This window comes from Cyprinodon tularosa, unplaced genomic scaffold, assembly GCF_016077235.1.
Source record: "Cyprinodon tularosa strain WSP-4 unplaced genomic scaffold, ASM1607723v1 ctg537, whole genome shotgun sequence".
Lineage (NCBI taxonomy): Eukaryota > Metazoa > Chordata > Actinopteri > Cyprinodontiformes > Cyprinodontidae > Cyprinodon > Cyprinodon tularosa.
The window spans coordinates 280,193-296,487 of NW_024039271.1; the positions used below are offsets into that span (position 1 = coordinate 280,193).

Sequence of the window (16,295 nt, forward strand, 5' to 3'; positions counted from 1 at the left end):
AGTTAAAGACGTTCTTTATTAAACGGATCAGAATAATTTATACCCAGCAAATAAATAATGATTTAATTTCTGAACATCCTGTGAAATAAATCTAGAAAACAATTTGTAATTTTATCAAAGCAGCTAATAATGGATCAAAGCTGGATCAGGTGGGGGGGTGCTAATGTTAGCTTAGCTTCACAATCCCTTCACTGGTTCTGATCCAGCAGATTCTGGTCTGATCCGTTTTTATTGAATTTAAACTTTATTAAAATGGTTTCTATTTGTGGTCCTTCATGAGGTCCTGGAAGGTGAACCAGAGTGTGGAACCCGCTGGGTTCTAGAGTCCATGGAACCAGAAGGTCCAAATCTGATCAGCAGCAGAGAAGTTCTGGTTCTGACCAGAATGGGATAGGAACCACTGCAGTTCTGGTCGGGTTTGGTTCAGGATAAGGTTATGGTTTATGCATGTTCTGGTGCAGCTTTGGATCAGAACCACAACCAATCAATCACTGGTTGGACCCTTTACTGGGCCTGATGCACAGTTCCTCTGGGGGCCAGCAGGGGGCCCCCCTGGGACGGTTCTGGTCCTGGTGGGCGGGGCCTATCAGAACCCGGAGCAGCAGGTCTGAGCTGGTTCTGACTCAACCAGGTCCAGATTCCGAACTCAGAGAGGTAGGAGCTGCGGTCCGGGTCAGGTGGACCGGAACCAGGGGAGGGACCGGATCATGGAGATTTCATTCAGAGGGAAGCACGCGCTGGTGACCGGAGCGGGAAAAGGTGGGAGGTTCCGAACCACAGCCCGTTTGGGCCCAACTGTGATTTCATGAGCCGGAAGTGCGTCATTGTTTTTACCCACAGCTGTTCGAACCGGACCGGAAGGTTCTGATAAAACAAGATGGTCAAAAACATCTGCAGGGGGAGAAGGTCCAAACAGAACCGGTTCTTCAGCAGAGAGCGACCTCTACCTCCAGAACCCATTCTATTCATTTTATTTCTATTGATTCACATCCTGTCATCTCAGGTCACTTTATAGATCCAAGTCATCCAGATCAACCAGTCAGATTCGTTCAAAGTTTTCTATCTAAGGAAAATCTGTTGATCTGAGATGTTAGATCCAGAACATTCTGGGGTCCATCTGGGGTTCCTCTCAGTTCTGTCAGGTGGTCCGGTCCAGGAGGGATCTGGTGGTCCAATCCAGACGGGTTCTGGTGGTCCGGTCCAGACAGGTTCTGGTGGTCCGGTCCAGATGGGTTCTGGTGGTCCGGTCCAGGCGGGATCTGGTGGTCCGGTCCAGGCGGGTTCTGGTGGTCCGGTCCAGACAGGTTCTGGTGGTCCTTCTGTGTCTGGAGGCCTCGGATCTCCCTCTCAGACACGGTCCAGTCTGCAGATGGTTCTGTCTGTTGTTGTTGATCCATTTGGACCGACACCCGCTCTGATCCTCATTTCAGCCTCGTTCTGAAAGAATCAGGACCCTGGTTCTGACCCAGTCCGGCCAAACCCTGATGCCTGCTGTGATGTTCTGTGTCTCAGGTATCGGCCGGGCCACGGTTCTGGCTCTGGCCCGCTGCGGGGCCCGGGTCACCGCCGTCAGCCGGACCCAGGCTGACCTGACCAGCTTGGTGCAGGAGGTACTGGTTCTGGTTCTCTGAATTCTGCTCTGATGATGGAACTGCTAAGCTGACCCCTCCTCCCCCCACCAAGTGCCCCTCCGTGGTTCCGGTGTGTTTGGACCTGGCGGACTGGGCCGCCACAGAATCTGCCCTGAAGAACCTGGAGCCGGTGGACCTGCTTGTCAACAACGCCGCCTACGCCAGTCTGCAGCCCTTCCTGGAGGTGACACCAGACCAGTTTGACCAGTAAGGCGCTAACAGAGGCGAGTGGTTCTGCAGAATGATGCGGTGGGTCAGAAGTTCTGAGTCGGTCGTGTTCTGCTGCTTTCAGGTCCTTCAACGTGAATGTCAAAGCGGTGCTCCACGTGTCTCAGGTAGAGTCTCCTCCCATTGTTTTCTGGGCCTAAAAAGGCCGCCAGCATAGAGGGAACTAGTTTCCATGGTAACACTTTACGGAAACATTTAAGAAAACGTAAAGATACCAAACAATTATGATTAACAGTTTAGCATCATTAATAAATCGCCTCTAAAACATTTCAAAAAGTAAAATTCTATTCTGTTTATTTATTTAGCTCCAATTCACATCATGTCATCTTATGTGACCTTATAGATCCAGATCAACCAGATCATCCAGTCACATTGGTTCAAAATTTTCTATCTAAGGCGGGGGTCGCCAACCTGCGGCTCTCTAGCGCCCCCTTGCTGCTCCCTGGAGCTTTTTCAAAAAATTACAAAATTGTGCAGGAGGTCAAACAAATTTTTATTATGTTTTCCAATGCTGTAAACATTTGTATAATAAATAAATTTAAACAATAGTTAGCATCACAGCCATAGAGATCAGAGGTCACATCCTGCAGCAGGTCTCAGCGCGGCGCCACGCCAGGCAGGTGGCTGCTGTAAACAAAGCGGTGGGTGTGTCTCAGACCATGGATCCCAAAGGGAAAAAGGAAGATAGCTGATGAGAACAGAGGATTAAAAGAAGGATGGAGTGAATTATTTGCTTTCATTACCAATCAGGAAGGATTGCCTGCATGTTTGCTTTGCAATGAGAAGCTGTCAAATAATAAAAAGAGTGATTAGGAAAGGCATTTCCAGGGAAGGCTAAATCTGCAGCCCACCATCAAGCTGGGAGGGAGAGAATTAGTTTGATTGCTGAACTTCTGGATAAATTAGAGGAGAGCAAAGATAGATTTAAGAAGTAGATTGCATCTTCAAACTCCACTACTGCTGCTGGTTTGGTTGCAAGCATAGAAAACGGTTCATAGATCCAACAGGTAGCGCTCTGATGCAGGGATGGAAACTTTCTTCCATTTTTTCCCCGAATCCTGAAAATAAAAATAACACCAAGGAGCGCTGGTGACGGAGGATGTGGGATTTCAGGGTTAGAGATCTCTGCTCTGATGATGTCACTTCCTGCTCGGTTCCTCATGACTCCATCAGCTCCTCCCAACAGAAACACGTCCACCATAGAAAGATTCCTTTATCCTGTTTCTATCATTTCATCAATGCAACAAAACCTAAATGGCGTGGTGAATGGCGGTGAAGCTGCGCGTGATGAGAGCGTTCACTGCTCCTCCCTCACCTCATTCTGCTATGTGACATTTGCTCCAGGATAAACATTTAATCATGAATGTTTATTATATATTTAAGCCCACATAGTCCTTTTCTATAGTGGGATAAAACGCTTAGGGCCGTGTTGCTGATAGAAGACTTTTACATTTTTGCGGCTCCAGACAGGTTAGTTTTTTTGGTCCAATATGGCTTTCTGAGCAGTTTGGATTGCTGACCATTGACCTAAGGAAAACCAGCTGATTGCATCGACTCATTGACTCTTCAGCAATCCCTCACAGTAAGCATGCTTGCAGCGACAGTGGAGAGGAAAAACTCCCTTTGAACAGGAAGAAACCTCCAGCAGAACCAGACTCAGTGTGAGCGGCCATCTGCTGAGGCCGACTGGGGTTCAAGGAGACAGAAACAGATAGTTAAAAGTTAACTGCCTTGGCTATAAAGTCCACCATATTCTCCCGCTGTATGTTGACACAGTTAGCTTGGATGAGCTTTGAGAAACAGCACAGTTTAAACTGGGCATGAACCAGGGGACATGGACACTTGCATGCTCATTTTTTTAAGTGGAAAGTGCGGGTCTTTAAAAAGTCCTCCACAATACCTTTAATTAAAGGTTTAATTACAGCAACCTTAAAGCCTTTGGTACATATCCCTGTAACAGAGATAGATTAATCACATCTAAAATGGAGGAGTAGATCAAAGGGAATACCTCCTTAAATAACCTGGTTGGAACTGGATCTAACATCCAAGTTGAAGGCATAGATGAAGACAATAGTTTTGCCAACTCTGAAAGTTCAACTGGATCAAAGCAGTCTAAACCAGGTTCAGATTCCATGACTACCTCAGATGCTGCCCCACCTTCCAGAGACAAACCAATCACGGATAGAGGAGTGCTAATGATCTTATTTTTAACAAGATCAATCTTCTTTATAAAGAATGCCATGAAATCATTACTGATAACAGCAGGTGGAATGGATGGTTCAACAGAGCTATGGCTCTGGGTGAGTTTGGCAACTGGATTAAAAATAAATCTAGGATTATTCATATTCTCTATTAATGAGGAGAAATATGCTGCTCTTGCTTTACAAAGGGTCCTCTTATACAGCAGGAAACTATTTTTCCAGACTAGGTAGGATTCCTGTAGGCCTGTGGACTAAATTAATGACTTTAATAACTATCTGTTAATCATCAATAAATGGTAGAGAGGGGTTTATTAATGACGGCCGTTGTTAATCATTGTATTTTATAGTGACCTTAGATCTAAATAAGTAATTTTATCTTAAAATACATGCATTTTTTCTTGATTTGAGGACTTAAGTGAGAAACTTTGCCAATGGAACAAGACAATTTACATTTAAAAAAGAAAAAAACAATTTTTATTAGTATTGTCTTAATTCAAGGGAATATTATCTAATTATCTTATTTTATGAGTAAAAAATCTCATTCAATAGGCAAATCATCTTATTTACCTACTCAAATTAAGGGTAAATACACTTAATTTACTACATTTTTACTTATTTCCAGATTGATTTTGCAGTGTGAAAGTTTGCAGACAGGAAGACACAGGTCACTGGGTTGGACTCCAACCTGTGGCGTCAGAGCATGCTAACCCCTGCGCCGCCGCTACGGCCACAGAAAACACAATCAGACTCCAGATTCAATCCAGAAATAAAAGACTGGAGAAAAACTTTTTTTCTCAAATTTGAGTTTTTTGAATTATTAGATTTTTCAAATTTCTGTCTTCGCTCTGGACCAATTAGATGATGTTGCTAACGTCCAGCAGAACAATAGAAATGCAAAGACAAAGTTCTGGAAAACAATGCAGTTTGTTAAAATTCATCTGACAAAATAAAATATAAAATCTGTTCAAGTTAAATAAATGAAGAAACAATCTAATTTGTAACATGAATAACATTTGGAAAAGCAGTGTGGATTGTTGTTTTTTTTTACCCTCCCCCCCCCCGCACTTTAACTCTGCAGTGTAAATAAACCCACTGATCTGGGGTCAGTTTCACCAAGCAGGTTTACTGAAATCTCTAAAGTTTCATCATCCTCTCTCTCTGTTGCCATGGTAACATTCTCCCAGAGCTAATCTGGTCAGCAGCAGGTCTTCTTTATCTACTATGTCCGTTACACACATTAGGTTTTAAAAAAAAAAACAGAATTTTAGTATTTACTGTGTAAAAGAAGACAGAATGGGCCTGAGGAGGAACCATAGATGACAAACAGGTCCTTTTTGTTCTTTATCGCCACCTGCTGACAGGCATTTTCACCTAAATAGAAACATTGATCCACTATCATTCAATCATTAAACACAACAGGCTATGGCAAGCCGTTTTGATATGTAATAGTTTCTGAACAGTATTACTCATATCTGAAAAAAAAAATCTAAATCTGGTCTAAATGACCATTTCAAACAAAATAACATTCTCAACATCTAGAAAAAAGCATTCTATGTCTAGAACTTAATTTTAGATCTTCCCACTTCATATAAATCTATACATTAACCCCAGCAGTAATCTCCTCCTTCTCCATCTGCAGCTGTTGTTCTGTATTTCTAAACAAATTCTCTTTCATTTCTTCATTTAAATCTACTTCCTGTTTCCTGTCGTCATGGTGAGTTGTTGAATCGGGGATAATGGCTTTTCATACTTGTTACGTGTTAAACTCTGAGTGGACCTACTTTGAGCTGATTGAATTAATTCATAGCATCTTAAATGACCTCAGGATAGATTAATTCAGAGTTTAGGATTAGAGTCTGACTTTGTTAAACCTGCTTATTGAAACAGACCTCAGATCTTTGGCTGATGTTTTTACGTAGGAGCAAAAAGCTTAAAGCAAAAAGCAAGGAAAACTGAGGAGCAACTTGTGGCTCTGAATTAAAAATGGCGAAATGTTCATGTAATTTAACTAACTTAAATTTCATGTTTCAATTGAAAATGAGCATTATTTTTTAGATACTTTGAATTTCATGTTGCCTAAAATGAAAGCTCCATTATCATGGAAACATGATAATAATTAATAAATATCTACTTGAAGGTGATGCTGTTGCATCACCCCATGATGTCACTCATTTGTCGGAGAATGTGAAGTCATTGGCCGAGCGATGGCTGATTGATGGGGCCAGTAACGCCGCATCATGTTACCAAAAATAACCAATTCTGCTCCATATTTAAATATCCTAGTCTGTTATCTACTGGCTGCAGAAATATCATTGGAATTTATAGATAGTGGCAACTAGAAGTGCTCCATTAGTAAATAAAAAGCCCCTCAATAAATAAAGTTTCATGAAGGTGTGAGGATTATAATCTCTGGAATATTCTGGGCGTTCATTCATGATTGAGGAGCTGCAGATATTTTCTGGTAGATTGTGGCTCGAGGGATGAAGGCCAGAGGTTCCGGCGGCTCCATCGTCAACGTCTCCAGCCAGGCCTCCTCATGTGCTCTCAGGGACCACGCTGTGTACTGTGAGTCAGGGTGGGAGGGGTTCTGGTTCTGGTTCTGGTTGCTTCCATTAGAGCTGCTGTTTCTCTGCTTCACTCAGGTTCCACCAAAGGGGCCCTGGACATGCTGACCAAGGTGATGGCCCTGGAGCTCGGGCCCCATCAGGTACGGCTCCCTGCAAACCTTCTGACTGCTGTAGCTCTAGAACCCGAGGTTCTGATGGGGTTGCCATGGTGATGGGAGCTGATAGCGGCGGTTCTGCTCGGGTCCTACAGAACTTCTGACCCATATTAGATCCTAGAGAGTACATGATGCACACTGATGATCCTGATGTAGATGTTGTCGGTCTGAGATAGAGCTGTCCTCTGGTTCCACCAGATCCGCGTGAACAGCGTGAATCCCACTGTGGTCATGACGGAGATGGGCCGCCTGGGCTGGAGTGACCCGGAGAAGGCCCGGTCCATGACGGCCCGCATCCCTCTGGGCCGCTTCGCAGGTCAGAGTTCTGAATGTGTGCTGCTGCCAGCCGAGCCCTGTGATTGGCCGGTTGCAGCGCTGCGGTTCCTCCAATCTGCTGATTCTAGTTCTGGTTGCAGAGGTGAAGGACGTGGTCCACAGCATCCTGTTCCTGCTGAGCGACAAGAGCAACATGACCAACGGGGTGATGCTGCCGGTGGACGGAGGCTTCCTGGCCTGCTGACTGACTGACCGCCTGCTGGTTGACCGCCTGCTGGCTGACTGTCTGCTGGTTGACCGTCTGCTGACCTTCGGCCTCCAGCGTTGGACCCAAACACACCAATAAAGCATCCAGCCTTTCCTCTGTGGTTTGGCTCCTGTGGTTCCTTTGTCATTTCATCAGGAAATGACATCACGTAGATCTGCATGAATTAGAATGTAGCTGAAACTCATTTTACTGAGGAAAGTGTTTTTAATAGACGAACAACCATGTCTGATGAGGCTAAGCTAGAATCGATGTTTGGATCAGATCAGCTTTCATTGCTGTTGGATCCAGATACTTTCTAGGCTGCGTGAGATTTACTCGGGTCATCCAGAACTTCAGGGTCAGAGGTCAACCCACCACAGCCTCTGATGAACAGACCGGCGGCCCGCTCACCTCTGGATAACGACTCTGCTTTGGTTCTGGTGTTCTGGACAGAGAGGATCTCCGTGACGTCAGACATTAGGAAAAGGAAAGCAGTCATTGCTATGGCAACACAGTGATGCCCCATGTGGCAACATTTGCCCATTTCTTAAATCAATGTATGCAGACATATAAAACTTTTGCTTATTTTTATAAACTGACTTTTATTTTCTGTCAGTGATGAAGATGCAGCAAAGCAGCAGAACTTACATTTGGAGGAAGGTGTTTTCTCCGCCATCAGACCGCCGCTAACGCACTATTAAAGAGCTAAACGGTCCATTGGCCCCTCCTACTACCACTAGGGGCCGGTTTCCTGCAACCTTTAGATCCATTCTTAGATCATCCAACACCTGAGTAACCTAATGGGACGGCCCTTAATATGGCGGACCCTCCGCGGGAAGGCGCAGTGTTTAGTGTTTAGGGGCCGGTTTGGGATTGTTCCTTACTTATAAGAGTATACCCTGCATTGACAGGCAGCGCAGAAATCACACATCAGCGCTGGGCGGCGTGTTTTAATCTGAATCGACGGACTGATTACATCAGAGCTCCAGGGATAACTTTAAGCTTTGGAAGACATTACTGTATAAACAGAACAGCATATATATAGTGTATATACAGTCTGTATAGATAGATAGATAGAGTCTGACGTAGCCCAGAGGGGGAAAGCGACAAAGAAAAACCAGTTTATTCTGGTTTGAGGTCAGAGTGAATCACCACAGGAAGCAGACTTCTTTCTGGATACGTTTGTATTTAGTAGAAACGACTGGTTTGAACCACAGCGACACGGGAAGGAATAAAAAAGAAGACAAACAGTTGAATCCAGTTTACAGTCATCTTACATTACATACAAACATGGCCGACATGTCGTCATCCAGGAAACGTCCATGCAGTAATAGGAGATTTTTTTTACTTATTTTTTGCTGTTTCTCAGCTACATATCTCAGCTAGGCAGGACCACACTAACGAGCATGACAGGCAGCATACCCCCCCATTTAATTATTATTTACACTGTTAGCAACAATGCTAGCCACACCGTTAGCAACGCTAAATTTAACAAGACTTCCTGTAAAGTTAACTGTTATGGACAAACAGATATTCCTAATTACTCTGTACATCTTCAGATGTCCTGTCTCTCTCTCTGTCCCCCTTGTCTCTCTGCCCCCCTGTCTGTCTCTGTTCCCCTGTCTGTCTCTGTCCTGTGAATCACTACAATATGAACCAGTACCAAAAACTGGACACTAAAATCTTGTCTTCAAACAATAACATCACCTGTGGTCGTCCTCCGGAGACGACACCAGCCTTTTGACACACGAGAACCAGCTTCTATTTACAAGCCTGTGACCCCCCCCCCCAGTAGAAGTGATGATGATGATGATGATGATGATGCAGCTCCTCCCTCTCTGAAGGCAGATCTTGTCTGACACTCGTCCACTGAGAAGGGAAATGGACCAAACAAGTCCCTGGATGAGTCCTGGACCAGGACAGACCCAGTGATGGTCGGTCTTCCAAAGGAGCCTAGATCCTCTGACCCAAACACGGATCGCTCAGAGTGGAAGAAGCAGAAACCTGATGGTCTCTCATCTCCTGAAGTTTCCCTCAGACTCTTTTCTGAGATCAGGTTCCTGCAAGGAGTTTAACGGTGGACGGATCTAAGCTGCATATCTAAGCAAAACGCTCAGTAATCATCTGCCTGATGGTCCATGAAGCACATGATGTCCATGTGGAGCAGAGAAGAAGCTAACTAGCAGCACCTGGAGGTCCTGAGGAGGAACCTGTGATGTCAGAGAGGAGCTGAGGAGAACTGAATACTTCAACAATCGACCTTCACGGCCTTCGTTAAGCATGAGGGCAGAATAGAGATGAGCTTCTAGAAGCTGCAGTCTTCCTCTCTGAGCAGATGGACAATCAGAGAACCGACCATTTCCCTCAGGGACGGTGAAAGAACCAGGATGGTTCCTGAAAAATACAAAACACTACAGGAGACAATGAACATCACTGGCTGTCAGCAGCTCTGTCTGTCAAAGAAAGGATGAGGATGATGATGGTGGTGGTGGTGCTGTAGCAGTGTGTCTTCCTCAGAACATGGTGCATCTTTTCCCCCTTTTCTTCACAGGTGGAGGACAGAGGACGGCTCGGATGGCCTCATCAAATACTGTCTTCAGGCCTCGCTGGGTCAGAGCAGAACACTCCAGGTACTTCACAGCTCCTGAGGACAGGGGAGGAGAGGACAGGGGAGGACAGGAGGAGAGGAAAGGAGAGGACGGGGGAGGACAGGAGGGGAGGGAGAGAAAGGGGGGAGGAGAGGACACGATGAGGTCGTATCAAATGAACTTTGTAAAACTGTCATGGAAAGCTTATTTTTTATGAGTCACGTGATCTGCAGCTGGACCAGAAGTAGTTGGAGGAGGATGGTGCCCTCTATTGGCTGAAATATGTATATATGTGTTTCCATGCGCTGCTGCCACATTGTTTTCAGTTATCGAGTGAACAAACGTATTGTATTTGTTATTTAATGCAAATACTGCAATTGCAAAAAGAAAAATAGCTGAATATTATTAATGGAAACTCAGCTACTGTCTGATTGGACCAAACTGTTCTGGTTTTGGACCCACTGGGTTCAGAACAGAACCCTGCTGTGATTAGGGTCAGAGGTTCTCTCTACAGGCTGCTCAGTGGAGCAGTGGGTAGCACTGCTGCCTCGCAGCAAGAAGGTTCTGGGATTGATTCCTGGCCCAGGGTCTTTCTGCATGGAGTTTGGATGTTCTCCCAGAGAATGCGTGGGTTCCCTCCGGGTACTCCGGCTTCCTCCCACAGTCCAAAAACATGACTCTTAGGTTAATTTGCTTCTATAAATTCTCCTTAGCTGCATTATTGGCCTAATGTCTTCTAAAATGTAAATATTTAGAAAGAAATGTCTTTAAAATCAGAGTGATGGACTTTTTCTTAAACAAGGTGAAGAAAAGAAGCTGATTCCGATGTTTTTTAATGTAGCTAATATCCTTCAGCTATTCTGCTATAGGCTCAGGCTGCTGGAGGACATGGGGACCATGTTTCTTCCCTCTGCTTCATTCTACATCTATGCTGCAGTTCTAAATAATGTCAAGTTTTTCTCATGTTTATGTAACATAACCACTATGTTATTTTCTTTTTTTGTATGAAGTATATTAAGGTGTACAGATAACAAACTGTCTTGTAGAACAGTTATGTCATTGGGAAATTTCTTTAGAATCTCCACTGGTTAAAAACGATGCTGGGAATTAAAATGCTGGGTTTTTTGGTGTGGAGAAACTTCTTCATAAAAAGGGGCATGTGCGCTTGACTGGAGAGGAAGACGCGAAGGTTTTTGGGTTATTGATATATTTATACTGAATTATTATTGAATGAAACTTTGGATTCCTGTTAATATTGCGATTCTTTTTATTTTTATAAATCTTACTAAGTGGTTGGATATTTTTTCTTTTGTTTCAAATTTATAATGTAACACATTTTGCCTGTTTTCCTGTGAAAGAAACGCCCTTTAGTATTTGTGAGTTCTTCTTTTAATCAAGCTGAATTTTACATTTGTGGCATGCATCATTGCATTGTAGCTTTGTAGCTCTATCTGTTCTAGTTCTGGAGTCTGTGCCTCCTCGTTTCATTCAGTCAGCTGTGGGTCTGTTTGAATTTGCAATTGTTTATCTAAAATCAGATTATTTAATCTTAATAATCTGTGGATTAATGTTGGTGAAAAGAGCTAAAGAACTCAGACCTTCATCATTCTAAACTGTGCTCAAGACACCACCATCATCTTCATCTGTGCTCGCTGTAAAGCTACATGTTGCTACAGGAATGTCTGTCATGTTTCCGCATCAGAGCCTCACCGATCTCCCTGGCCATAGCCAGGCCCTGAGGATAGGTGATGGGGGACAGCTTCTTGTCCCGCAGCCTTTCGATTGTGTCCTTGTCATCTCGAAGGTCCAACTTGGTCCCCACTAAGATGATGGGTGTGTTTGGGCAGTGGTGTCTGACCTCTGGGTACCACTGCAGCCCCCCGGGGTGAGGGGCAACGTCAGTGAGGAGAGAAACAGAGAGGTTAGCTGGGAGCAGAGGAAGAGTCTGACACGCCTTTTCACAACGATGATAACAGGCAGGGAGGAATCGACACGGAGCTCAGATCACATCACATGGTAAGGGACTCTGCAGAGGGGCCGGGCTTCATTCAGTGGGGGATTTGACATGGGAGCGTCTCTGCGCTCAGCACACCAAACCCCAGCCCACTCCCCCTCCATAGAGCGCCGGCACGCCGTCAGGCCTCGCTTTGCAATGGCTGCCTGAGCTCTGAGCCAGATCAACGTCAAACCGTTCCAAGGCGAGGACTGAGCGGCCGTCTCACGAGCCAGGGGGCGCTATAGATGTGCCTCCGTATGGTCAGACTGGACTCGGGTGGAGGTTGGACGGTCAGCGTACTGACCTTAGCTCGGACGTTCTCAAAGGAGGCCGGACTGACCAGGGAGAAGCATATCAAGAACACATCCTGGGAGAGAATCAGAGAGATGGCTGAGAGTCAATCTGGTTCTGGAGGAACTGGGATTATCACTGCTTTGGTGTTGGGAAGAAGAGCTCCAGGTTAGGCCCATCATCTCACTGAGACACTGGCAATAGCTGGAAGCTAATCAGTTAACACTGAGACACTGGCACTAGCTGGAAGCTAATCAGTTAGCACTGAGACACTGGCACTAGCTGGAAGCTAATCAGTTAGCACTGAGACACTGGCACTAGCTGGAAGCTAATCAGTTAGCACTGAGACACTGGCACTAGCTGGAAGCTAATCAGTTAACACTGAGACACTGCCACTAGCTGGAAGCTAATCAGTTAACACTGAGACACTGGCACTAGCTGGAAGCTAATCAGTTAACACTGAGACACTGGCACTAGCTGTAAGCTAATCAGTTAACACTGAGACACTGCCACTAGCTGGAAGCTAATCAGTTAGCACTGAGACACTGCCACTCATTGGAAGCTAATCAGTTAGCACTGAGACACTGCCACTCATTGGAAGCTAATCAGTTAGCACTGAGACAATGTCACTCATTGGAAGCTAATCAGCTAGCACTGAGACACTGTCACTCACTGGAAGCTAATCAGTTAGCACTGAGACACTGCCACTTGCTGGAAGCTAATCAGTTAGCACTGAGACACTGCCACTCATTGGAAGCTAATCAGTTAGCACTGAGACAATGTCACTCATTGGAAGCTAATCAGTTAGCACTGAGACAATGTCACTCACTGGAAGCTAATCAATTAGCACTGAGACACTGCCACTAGCTGTAAGCTAATCAGTTAGCACTGAGAAACTGCCACTAGCTGGAAGCTAACTAGTTAGCACTGAGACACTGCCATTAGCTGGAAGCTAATCAGTTAGCACTGAGACACTGCCACTTACTGCAAGCCAACCAGTTAGCACTGAGACATTGCCACTAGCTGGAAGCTAACCAGTTAGCACTGAGCCACTGCCACTAGCTGGAAGCTAATCAGTTAGCACTGAGACACTGTCACAAGCTGAAAGCTAACCAGTTAGCACTGAGACACTGCTGCTCGCTGGAAGCTAACCAGTTAGCACTGAGACACTGTCACTAGCTGGAAGCTAACCAGTTAGCACTGAGACACTGCCACTAGCTGGAAGCTAATCAGTTAGCACTGAGACACTGCCACTAGCTGGAAGCTAATCAGTTAGCACTGAGACGCTGCTGCTCGCTGGAAGCTAATCAGTTGGCACTGAGAAAAGTTAGGACACCCCCTGTGGCTGTTTGATTGTTTGATTTGAGCAAATTTTCATTTTAACAAATTTGAAATGGAGGAAAAGACGTAAACATGTCAAGAAATAAGGAGAGTTTAAGGCGGAGTTCTCTGACATGAAGGCCAGATGGAGGATGGTCCCAGACAAGCAGAGACCAGATGGGCTCAGCCGGTCCAAGAAAAGATCCTCACACCAACTAAGCATGGAGGTGGAGGTGTCATGGATTGGGGACTCTCTGCTGTGCTTTAGCTACCGACATGGGGTGTCCTGACCTTTGACCTGACTTCATGATGTGTGAGTCAGAGTACCGTCTGTGGATAAGACAAGGGGCGGAGTCGGTCGTAGTCCTCCTGTCCGGCCGTGTCCCAGAGGCCCAGGTTCACCGGTTTGCCATCCACCATGACATTGGCAGAGTAGTTATCGAAGCTGGAGGAGACAGGATGGACAGTGAGACGGATCCAAAGTGGTTCAGAACAGAACCCAGCTTCCACTCACAGGGTTAGCAGAACCAAATGGACCTGGGAGTTTGTTAAAGAAGACAAAATGATTCTGGTCCAATACCAGGGAGACAATCCTGGTCCAGTTCTGAGAAACCAAGGTTTGACAGGAGAAGGACCAGAACCGCCTATTGGGCCTCAACACCCCAAGGTTCCTACAAGCAGGAGCAGTTTGACCAAAAGGGTTAAGATGAAGTTCTGCTGGTTAGAACTTTGTTGTGTTTGTTAAGCTGGTAATGATCAGATCGAAGGAATCAGGTTTTCAGCACCACCAGAGATGAAGAGTCGGTAACACCTCCAGCTGGTAACGACTCTCCCAGGCTGCCGTTAAACTGGAATAAACTGTTTCTGCTCCAGCTCGATCAGTGGGACTCATGGTGGAGGGGTCCGTTGGTGTGTGCAGGGTTCTGCAAGGTTCTGCAGGGTTCAGGAAGTGTGTGTGTCTCACTTACACAGTGGGGATGTATTCTCCAGGGAAGGCGTTGGTGGTGTAGCTGATCAGCAGACAGGTCTTCCCCACAGCCCTGAAGAGAAAGCAGACAATGACAGTCATGTGATTTAGACCGAATCAGAACACGCCTGGAGGGGCCAGCCCTCCCCTTTAGTGGGCGGGGACTAAAATCCATACAACTGATGATGACGACTGGACCCAGCGACCTGACCCAGTTAGTGGCTGGAGGGGCCGTATATAGCTGGGGCCCAGTTTTGGTCACTGACCCAATCCAACCATGTTGGAGATATGAACCAGACCTGAAGCGGACTCTGTGAGGTTGTTCTAAAGGTCCACATTATGACCCAGAACCAGCAGCTCTGCTTGGATCATGGCCGTTACTGACCCGGGCTCAGAGAAGATCCGATCCGCTGGTTCGGAGCTGAGGTTCTGGGAGAACTATATTTGGGTCTAGGGGCGGCAGAGCCCCTAGAACCGGACTTCTCACCACAGAACCCAATGAGAGCTGAAGCACGGCGGCTCAGGTGTCATGATATGGGGAGGGAGATTGGCTTCTTTAACAAAAATGATCCAGCAGCGACAGCACAGCGGTTCTGTGGCACCGACCCGGTATTGGACTTCTAGAACCAGCAGATGGTCCACAGGACAGGAACCTTTCTACTGGTCACATCTCTGCGGTTCGTCCGGACCATCTAGAAGGTCCTGATGGATCCAGATGATCCAGCTTTCAGGGACCCTGAACCTCAGCAGGTCCCTAGTGGAGCAGGGTGATCCAGCAGATCCAGAACTCTGGTACCAGCAATACTGAAGGTACCGGGTCACTCATCCAGAAACCATCTGTCTTCTCTCACATCTGGACCAGAAACCCAAAGAGCTGAACATCCAGAACCAGCTCGGTCCAGAACCAGCTCGGTACCATCATAACCAACCTGGGTTTGAGCTCTCTGCTGGTTAGAGATGACATGGACCAGTAGCTTACTGGTTCCATCCCAGTACCAGTATAAAGCCCTGCCAGAGAGGTTCTGATCAGGGGTCCATGGTCTGGATCGGTCTCTGGGTTCTGGAACTCCTCATTCTCTATCAAACCAACACCCATTCTACTTTTATTTTGACAGCCAGATGACAGCATCCGGCCTGGTTCGGTCAACCGACACCATCAGAACCGCCAAGGTTCTGGACGCGTCCCGCTACAATAGCTGGGCCTGTCTGCATTCCTCCGCCTGCATCAGCGCTTCATCCAGGGGCTCCAGGGGCCTCCGGCCGCCGCTCAGCCTCGCTCTGTCCCCCGCAGAGCGGAACCGAACCGAACCTTAAGAGAAGGAACCGGACCCTGGAACCCAGGCCCCGCAGCATCCCCCCCCCCCATACCCTCCCTCCATCGCATCACATGAGCCCATCATCATCCTCATCTTCATCAGAACCAGCGCCCTTACCCGTCTCCGACCACCACACATTTTATGGCCTGCATTTGGACTGGAGCTGGACGCGATCAGGAAGCGGTGCTGCTGGGATGAACGATCCGACAGTCCGCGCTCAGGGATCGGATGAGAGCCGCGGGTTCGTCCGCCTGAAGCCGCAGTGAAAGAGGTCGATGACGAAAACTTCCGACTTCCTCCGAAAACAGCCGAGTGCTGTTAAAGGGCCAGCGCGAGAGGCTCGGAGGATGACGTCACACCCAGCCTAACTGGGTCCCAGTTGGATCTGGGGCTGCTGGTCAGACTGGAGCAGAAACTGGTTTGAAGCTGGATCCAACCGACCGCTGTCCATCCGTCTCTGTCTGTTTGTCTGTCCATCCGTCTGTTTGTCTGTCCATCCGTCTCTGTCTGTC

The 16,295-nt window shown here is 46.6% G+C and overlaps 2 protein-coding genes across 4 annotated transcripts; one reads left to right on the forward strand and one right to left on the reverse strand.

The window, feature by feature from the left end:
• The first annotated feature begins 694 nt into the window (after window positions 1-694).
• dcxr (dicarbonyl/L-xylulose reductase) lies at window positions 695-7,426 on the forward strand. The gene is made up of 8 exons (XM_038304512.1): window positions 695-759; window positions 1,513-1,610; window positions 1,684-1,838; window positions 1,924-1,966; window positions 6,526-6,625; window positions 6,703-6,767; window positions 6,981-7,098; window positions 7,199-7,426. Exons 1-8 carry the CDS (start codon window positions 708-710, stop codon window positions 7,300-7,302), a joined length of 735 nt encoding a protein of 244 aa, XP_038160440.1. The 5' UTR covers window positions 695-707; the 3' UTR covers window positions 7,303-7,426.
• Window positions 7,427-8,471: 1,045 nt separating this feature from the next.
• rac3b (Rac family small GTPase 3b) lies at window positions 8,472-16,090 on the reverse strand. Of its 3 annotated transcripts, none has more exons than XM_038304538.1 (6): window positions 15,901-16,087; window positions 14,469-14,540; window positions 13,828-13,945; window positions 12,194-12,256; window positions 11,604-11,763; window positions 8,472-9,949 (listed from the first exon to the last, which is right to left on the reverse strand). In XM_038304538.1, the coding sequence occupies exons 1-6, from the start codon at window positions 15,933-15,935 to the stop codon at window positions 9,819-9,821; spliced, it is 579 nt and encodes a 192-aa protein (XP_038160466.1). In that variant the 5' UTR covers window positions 15,936-16,087; the 3' UTR covers window positions 8,472-9,818. The 3 variants fall into 3 exon arrangements, with proteins under 3 accessions (XP_038160466.1, XP_038160467.1, XP_038160468.1); XM_038304540.1 differs by having other exon boundaries at window positions 9,889-9,950; window positions 11,601-11,763; window positions 15,901-16,090; XM_038304539.1 differs by lacking the exon at window positions 12,194-12,256 and having other exon boundaries at window positions 15,901-16,089.
• Between the last annotated feature and the right edge of the window lie 205 nt (window positions 16,091-16,295).

Excerpts from the sequence above, each read along its gene's own strand:
- dcxr (XM_038304512.1), top strand. The coding sequence starts at position 708 with ATGGAGATTTCATTCAGAGGGAAGCACGCGCTGGTGACCGGAGCGGGA. Across the intron at positions 760-1,512 it reads GGTGACCGGAGCGGGAAAAG|GTATCGGCCGGGCCACGGTT; the intron begins GTGGGAGGTTCC and ends TCTGTGTCTCAG. Across the intron at positions 1,839-1,923 it reads ACACCAGACCAGTTTGACCA|GTCCTTCAACGTGAATGTCA; the intron begins GTAAGGCGCTAA and ends TGCTGCTTTCAG.
- rac3b (XM_038304538.1), bottom strand. The coding sequence starts at position 15,935 with ATGCAGGCCATAAAATGTGTGGTGGTCGGAGACGG. Across the intron at positions 11,764-12,193 it reads TTGAGAACGTCCGAGCTAAG|TGGTACCCAGAGGTCAGACA; the intron begins GTCAGTACGCTG and ends GGGGGGCTGCAG. Across the intron at positions 9,950-11,603 it reads GGCTATGGCCAGGGAGATCG|GAGCTGTGAAGTACCTGGAG; the intron begins GTGAGGCTCTGA and ends CCCTGTCCTCAG.